The sequence below is a fragment of the Doryrhamphus excisus genome, linkage group LG4, assembly GCF_037039965.1.
Source record: "Doryrhamphus excisus strain RoL-2023G ecotype Guam linkage group LG4, RoL_Dexc_Guam_v1.1, whole genome shotgun sequence".
Classification (NCBI taxonomy): Eukaryota; Metazoa; Chordata; class Actinopteri; order Syngnathiformes; family Syngnathidae; genus Doryrhamphus; species Doryrhamphus excisus.
The window spans coordinates 18,196,580-18,204,210 of record NC_136360.1 but is presented as its reverse complement, the minus strand read 5'-3'; the positions used below and the strand labels follow the sequence as shown (position 1 = coordinate 18,204,210).

At 39.7% G+C, this 7,631-nt stretch overlaps 1 protein-coding gene across 1 annotated transcript; it reads left to right on the top strand.

Annotated features, from left to right (window-relative positions):
* Positions 1–380: 380 nt before the first annotated feature.
* zranb2 (zinc finger, RAN-binding domain containing 2) lies at positions 381–7,107 on the top strand. The gene is made up of 10 exons (XM_058073958.2): positions 381–525; positions 1,063–1,115; positions 1,870–1,978; positions 2,937–3,019; positions 3,087–3,163; positions 3,548–3,697; positions 3,784–3,947; positions 5,722–5,781; positions 6,116–6,265; positions 6,451–7,107. Exons 1-10 carry the CDS (start codon positions 470–472, stop codon positions 6,506–6,508), a joined length of 960 nt encoding a protein of 319 aa, XP_057929941.2. The 5' UTR covers positions 381–469; the 3' UTR covers positions 6,509–7,107.
* The last annotated feature ends 524 nt before the right edge of the window (positions 7,108–7,631 follow it).

Here is a 7,631-nt window from a genome sequence, read left to right as displayed (position 1 = left end):
TGAAAATGTGAGCATCACGTGACATCTAGTGGACAATTGTGAAAGTGTTTTTTTATCATCAAATTGAGGAGACACGACATATATTTTATTCAATTTTCATTCTATGGTGTAAAATAAATATTTAAAAATCGCTATTAATTAAAAGTTAAATATAGTGTTTATTAGTATTATAATGATGTATTCACGTGTTTTAAGACATTTCTAAAACAGTTTGTGTAAGAACCTATATGCACTTCAGGTTCCCTGGAAATTACTAGTATGAAATATATATAAATATTGTCTTCGTAATGTAGTAACTTTAATTTACACTAAATGTTTATAAAATGTATGTTGCCGTCATCAGAAGAGTGATCCAATTGGAGTATACAGATAGCGAACAGCCCGTGAAGGCAGCATCGGGGTGGGCGGCCGCGTCATCAACATTGTGCGCATTTGACTAGCTAGCCACTCGGCGTTAACGCGCACCATTATGTCGGGGAAGAGCTTTCGGGTAAGCGACGGGGACTGGATATGTCCTGATAAAAAGTAAGTCATCAAACACTCGAATAAAAGCAATGTATGACGTATTTGTTTGTTAGAGTATATCTTAAAGACGCTGCCTGCTTGTGCTAACAGGTCAACTTTCTTTAGCTTGCTAGGCCCTCCGCCGCTAGCAATTAGCTAGCTTGCGAGCTAGGTTGTGTCATTCAAGTTATTAAATGAAGGCGCCGAATGACAAATGACTTATGAAATATACTTTTGAAAGGTAGCGGAATGTTTAATAGTGTGACTGTTTGTTTATGTGGTCAAATTTGCAAGGTAGCTGTCGTTAGCTCGCAGTAGTAGGTCGTGCTTTTTATGGCGTGGAGGCTAAAGTGTCGTGGGAGTGAACCTCAGGACACAAGCGGCATGCCCAAAGTATGCAAGTCAGACGCTTTTGAACCTTCTCAAGTGACAGACAACTGCACTACTATTCCCCAGCTCTGCTACTGGCTGTCGTCGAATGAAAGATCTCACGGTGTTGCACAAAGTCACCTCTGTTGTAGCATTCAAGTATTTGCATTGCATCTGCTGCTCTTTCAGGTGTGGAAATGTCAACTTTGCAAGGAGAACAAGCTGTAATAGATGTGGAAGAGGTGAGACCGCTGCTGATCTCATTGCATTATTCAAATCAAATCAACTTTATTTATAGAGCACTTTTCCTGCAATGACATGCAACGTGCAAAGTGCTTTACAGAATTAAAAACAATTACCTCAATTAAAAAGAAAACGATTACAAAGAATGCCCCTCCCTCCATACTACACACACACACAATCACACACAGTAGGGGGAGACATGGTATGGCACTGAGGATCAAGGAAACGCCACCTTTGGGGCCGTCCACACTGGGAGGAGCCGCAGGCCGTGGCCCCTGACTCCGACAGACAGGCGGACCCCCACATCAAAGGGAGGAACCCCCAGCCGGCCGGGTCGAAGGGACCCAATGACGGCACCCACATCAGCAGACCCGACACAGCCCCCAGTGTGGAGGACCCCCCCCTTGAGGAAACCCTGGAGTTAAAAGCTAAAGACTAAAAGCATAAAATAGAACTAAAAAGATAAAAACCTAAGAAGAGTTTAAAATACGTATGAGTTAAAAGCCTGATTAAAAAAAGTGTGTCTTTAATATTCTTTTAAAAATGTCAACAGTCTCTGCAGTCCTGAGGCTCTCCGGCAGGCTGTTCCACAGGGGGGGGGGGGCATAGTGGCTAAATGCTGCCTCATCGTGGGTTTTTGTTCTGGGTTTTGGTATAGTTAAAACGCTAGTGCCGGAGGACCGCAGGGTTCGCGAGAGTTGATATGGTAAAAGCAGATCAGATTATTGAACAATTTTTTTTTTTTTTCTACAGAGAAAACCACCGAGGCCAAGATGATGAAAGCAGGAGGAACAGAGATTGGGAAGACGCTGGCGGAGAAGAGCCGAGGCCTTTTCAGCGCAAACGATTGGCAGTGTAAAACGTAGGTCCATCACATCATAAAATACCCACGAATTTTTGTTATGGTAATGGTTTAATTTTAAATTTGAACATGCATCAGATTACAATTGAGTGCATGCCATAATCAGTTCCCAGTTCCACATGTCTGAAAGGAGTAGGAAGAAGCAAAGCTTATTAAATCCTACCCCTCCATCTGGTACTTTTACAATCAGTAACTGTTACATTTGTTCACTTCCTGCTTTCCTAATATAGTTTAGGGTTTTGTTTTGTTTTTACATTTTTTGACCCGTACCAAAGTAGGAGGTGATATGAGCATCCAATGCCATAATGGGTACCATAGTAACCGTCAATATAGTGATATATATAGCACATCATGACTGGTTCAAGACTCTTCATCCTTGTATTTAGCAAACATCAACTGCTTGTATTGTTTCTTGAATTGGCTCATCGTTGTGCATTGTTTGATTTCCTTACTCAATCCATTCCATAGTTTGATTCCACATACTGAAATGCTATGGTTAGCATAACGTAGTCCTAGCATAGAAGTGTTTCAAATGTACTTCTTCCCTGAGATCATATTTCTCCTCTCTTGTAGAGAAGTATTGGATGACATTTTTAGCTAATTGGTTATTTTTAGCCTTATGCATTATTTTAGCTGTTAGAAGATGAACTATATCAGCAAGTTGAAGTATTTGTGATTTTAGAAATAAGGAGTTAGTATGTTCTCTGTAGGCGGCATTATGAATTATCCTTACTGACCTTTTTTGCAGTACATTTAGCGAGTGAAGATTGCTTTTATAGTTATTAGCCCATATTTCCACACAATAAGTAAGATATGGTATAAGCAGAGAGTAAAAGAGTGTGGAGTGATTTCTGACTGAACATATTTTGCTTTGTTCAATATCGAAATATTTCTGGCCACCTTATGTTGTATATCATGTCATAAATGTTTGTTTTTCTTTTCTGTGCTCCTCGTGAAGATGCGGTAACGTTAACTGGGCGCGGAGGTCAGAGTGCAACATGTGTAACACTCCAAAGTATGCCAAGCTAGAAGAGAGAACAGGTAATGTTTGATGCCGTGTTCTGTTATGGAATGCATTGTTGTCATTTTCTCTGCAATGCTCTTTCAGGATACGGTGGAGGTTTTAATGAAAGGGAAAATGTGGAGTACATTGAACGTGAGGAATCTGACGGTGAATACGATGAGGTGTGTTAATCCTCCTTTGAACCATAAACGCAAATTATGTGTTTTCCTTAAAATGGCACATTCTCATAACATTTATTGTTTTTTTTAAATATATTTTTACTTTATTATTTGGGCCTTTTTTTCCCTTAATAATGTGACAAGGATAGAGTCAAAATAGTATGGGAATGGAGTCAAAATAGTATGGGAATATTTATTATATATATATATATATATATATATATATATATATATATATATATATATATATATAGGCCTAACCGATTACTCAAAACAGCAAGCCTCAGATTAATCGAGTAAGAAAATAATCGTTCGTTTTAGGCCCGGTTGTGGACACATGCTAACACTGTAGAATAAACATTTCCTGTGTTTCTGTTTCTGATACAGTTTGGCAGGAAAAAGAAAAAGTATCGCGGGAAGAGCAGCAGCACGTCGTCCTCAAAAGGAAGCGAAAAGAAAGAAGTGGCAAAAAAGGTAGAGGTGGAAGAAGAGGATGAGGATGAAGAAGACGGCGATCTGTCCAAGTATAAACTAGACGTAAGAATCCGCTTCTTTCTCCTTCTGCCATCACAAAAAATCAAATGTTATTTCTTTGTAGCACGATGTTTTGAAAATCCACACAGGATGATGACGAAGATGACGAGGACGGTGACCTGTCCAAGTACGACCTGGACGCCAGCGATGAGGAAAATGAGCAGGCCAAGAAGGCGGCGGGCAGCCGCTCGGCGTCGTCCCGTTCCCGCTCGTCCTCGCGCTCATCCAGCTCCAGTTCTCGGTCGAGGTCCAGGTAAACGGGTGCAGGTCAAGGGTAACGCCGGGCAAAATGTCAGTATCAGTTCAAATACTATTATAATATTCCTTTTTCATGTTTTTTCTATTTATTTGTCATGTTTCAGTCGTGTACAGATAGCATAGAGTTCATGTGTGATCATTCTGCAGGGATGTTTCAATTACTGCTGTTGGGCAAAAGCTATACATCTAATATCATTTAATCCCATGTACATCTAATACATCACTGTATTGATGCAAAGCTAGGATGCCATCTACTGTACGGAGTATGTTGTTAAACCGACCCACTTCTGTGCCACCACGGGAACCGTGCATGACAAGTTTTGCACTCAACTGGAAGAAGCCTTTTTATAATCTAATCTTATTTTTAGGACTACTTGAAGTATTACACTGTACTCAACAACCAACTATTAACTTTTCAGCCACCACGGGAACGTGCATGACAAGTTTTGCACTCAACTGAAAGAAGCCTTTTTATAATCTAATCTTATTTTTAGGACTACTTGAAGTATTACACTGTACTCAACAACCAAGTATTAACTTTCCATCACTAGTTATGTATTTCTTAGGAATATTTATCAGTTATCTATGCAATACAACCCTAAACTCTTAGCAGTGTTGCAAAAGTGTTACATTATCATTTTTATTTCAAAACGGTAAGATGGCATCAGTTTTTTTCGGAACGAAAATATCAGGTTGTAGGCGATACGTCTATGTCGCACATGTCTGCTACTGCACAAACACGCAAGAGCGCACGCAAGTCACCTGACTTCAAGTCAAAAGTCAAAGCCAAAAGCGTACACAATCACTGTAGACAGTTTTGGTTTACATTTATGGTTGTGTGGCTTGGAACTGTGAACATTTCTTTGGGACGTTTAAATGAGAATCCATCGGCTGGCTGTTGATCCCCTGCTAAAACAGCAGATGGCGACATAACCTTTACATTGAAGCCATATTAGCCAATCGCATGCATTCTGTATATTAAAGGTTAAAACTGATGACAGGTAGTAACTAGTAACTCTTCATAATAGTGAAACTTCATAAAGACAAGTTTTCTTTCAAAATGTTGTGTGGCCCTGACATGATTCATCAACTTTGCTTTAATATTAATAAATATGTAATGTTTATAATTATGTTCTACATTGTTCAGTTATTGAAAGCGAACGGTAATTGACAAAAACATATTGTGTAAAGATGTTTATATAACATGTACAATGCTGTTTAGCCTTATTGCTGTCATGGAATAGTGTTTAGAAGATCTTACGTAAACACGATGTGACTTACTCGATTCTTTTGTCCCCTGTGTCCATCTGAATAGCATCCTTTTTCAAAACGCAAAAAGCAGAACTCTGTCTCTTGTTCTCTACACTTACTTTGTCCATTTTTGTCTTAAAACTACATGTTTAGAAAAAGAAAAACTTAGGGTATCACTCGGATACTGTGAACATCCAGCAGCAACGCAACATTTTGACATGACTACTTTTTGGATGAAAAATATACTGAACCAAGTCGCCGGTTTACCCAGTGAAGAAAAGTGACGTCACTTCCGGAATAAGGCGCTTGTTCATCATGGCTGGCACCCTCAGCTATAAATTAAATTTTTGTGAATTTACCGTTCGCTTTCAAACATTGATTAATGCATAACATAATTACAAACAATATTCGCATATTTAAGCAAAGTTAATGAATCACATCGGGGACCCTTTTTTAAACTTTGTAGCCTTTTTTGGAAAAAAATATTGGAGAGTTTTTGTGTCTTTTTTGTCTTTCAGGTCCCGTTCTAGGAGCTCCTCTAGTTCCCGCTCTGGATCTCGCTCGAGGTCCCGCTCCAGGTGAATGAGGTGACATGCTCTCTCCCTGCAGAGAGGGCAGTATGGGGAGCCCCTATGGCTCTAGCACAGTCTTTCATAGACTTAAATTGTACTTTTTAGGGCATCAAGTATACCACTATATCACCTTCTCTATTGCTTGTTTATATTTGGTGCTGATATTAGCTGATGACATCTTAATGGCGTTAGAGTGGCGGCGGTTGTAATGTGTGGACTATATAAAGAAACATGACAACCATAAAGTCATAACTTGTACTCAGAGGCTTCATCCTGGTGACGTTCTTTCCTGGACCCGACTGACCTCACTGCTTGGTTTATCTCCCACCCCCTCCAAAAGATCCAGCTCCAGGTCTGGAAAGGGCTCCTCACCCCGGAAGAGGTCCGTCTCGCCTCCCTCCTCGCCCGAGGGCAGACAGAAGCGCAGTCGCTCCAGGTCGTCATCTGCGGGGAGAAAGCGGAGGCGTTCAAGATCCCGTTCGTCCGAAAGGTTTGGGTTTAAAGTGGAATACCACAGTGGCACTCACTATGATTAGCCATCTCGCTCATGGCCTTGTCCTGCTGGTTTTTCCATGCTCCTCTGACCTTGACTTGTTTGAAGAATGCAGACCTGAATGCTGATGACAAATCGCCTGCTAACCCATCTTCCTTCCCGTGGTGTTTGTGTGCTTGCAGACGCAGCAACCAGTCCTCCGGATCCTCCAATTCTGGCTCCAGTTCTAAAAAGAAATAATTTTTACCTCAGTCCGAGTGCATGTTACCCTGTGAGGAACCTCATCAAAACAGTATGCCGTTCAATTTTTTTTTTTTTTTTTTTTTTTTTATAGAATTGTGGCTCATATTTCTTGAGTTTAGCCATCATGTGACAAGTGTCTTAATACATCCGTGGCCATGAAGTAAAATGTTGGTCCACTAGCACACCATCTGTTCTATTTAACAGCATCCAGCTCGTGGTCGCAGTGGAAGTATTTCCGTACCTTGTCCTTTAAAGACACTACATCATTTTTTTAATAGAGCACCAGGTTAGAAACAGTGCCCCGTGAATTGAATATTTGCGGTTTACTTTATCAAGGTAAGTATTACAAACGTTATCTGTGAACGGCACACATTTCTAATCCTAATTAGGCTTTAGGTGTTTTTCTGTTTTGGTTTTTTTTTTTTTTGAATAATTGGTCAGACATTTGTCCCGATCATTTACTGGAGGAACTGATTGGCTCTGTGAATTCTCCGTGGTCGTATTCCAAGACTTTTGACGGTAGATTGTGGCCATTGATGCTTTCTGCTGATGAAACCACAAATGTACGTGTGCAAATAAAAGTCTTGTCAACCGTATTGCCTGTCAGCTCTAATTTTTAGGTCCGCGGGAAATAGCTTGAATAGTCATGCATTTTGAATGTCGACTTTGAGGGTACTATATATAGTATAAGTACAAAAGGGATAAATGTATACATAAATTGATATTTGGGGGATTTTAACTCTGTGAAAGGTCGGTATGTTTACATCAAATACATTTGAAGCAGTATTTGTTTGTTGTTACTGAGGTGGCGCATTGACTAGTATACATTATTTTTCATTTTCATTTCATATGTAAAACTAAACATTTTGGACATTTTGCTGTAAAAAAAAAAAACATTTTTCCTTAGTTTGGTTTTCATTGCTGTCTGAAATATGACTAGCAAATATTTCAACACTTGAAACTTTACATAGTTGTAGAAAACAGTAAAATGAGGACTTTTGCTGCATGCTTTAACTAGGAAATAGTAGCACCATTAGGTGGACAAATGTTTTTAATGGTAATGGTTTAATTTCATTTGAACATGCATCAGATTACAATTGAGTGCATCCCATAATCAGTT

Excerpts from the sequence above, each read along its gene's own strand:
- zranb2 (XM_058073958.2), top strand. The coding sequence starts at position 470 with ATGTCGGGGAAGAGCTTTCGGGTAAGCGACGGGGACTGGATATGTCCT. Across the intron at positions 3,164-3,547 it reads CTGACGGTGAATACGATGAG|TTTGGCAGGAAAAAGAAAAA; the intron begins GTGTGTTAATCC and ends TTTCTGATACAG. Across the intron at positions 3,948-5,721 it reads AGTTCTCGGTCGAGGTCCAG|GTCCCGTTCTAGGAGCTCCT; the intron begins GTAAACGGGTGC and ends TTTGTCTTTCAG.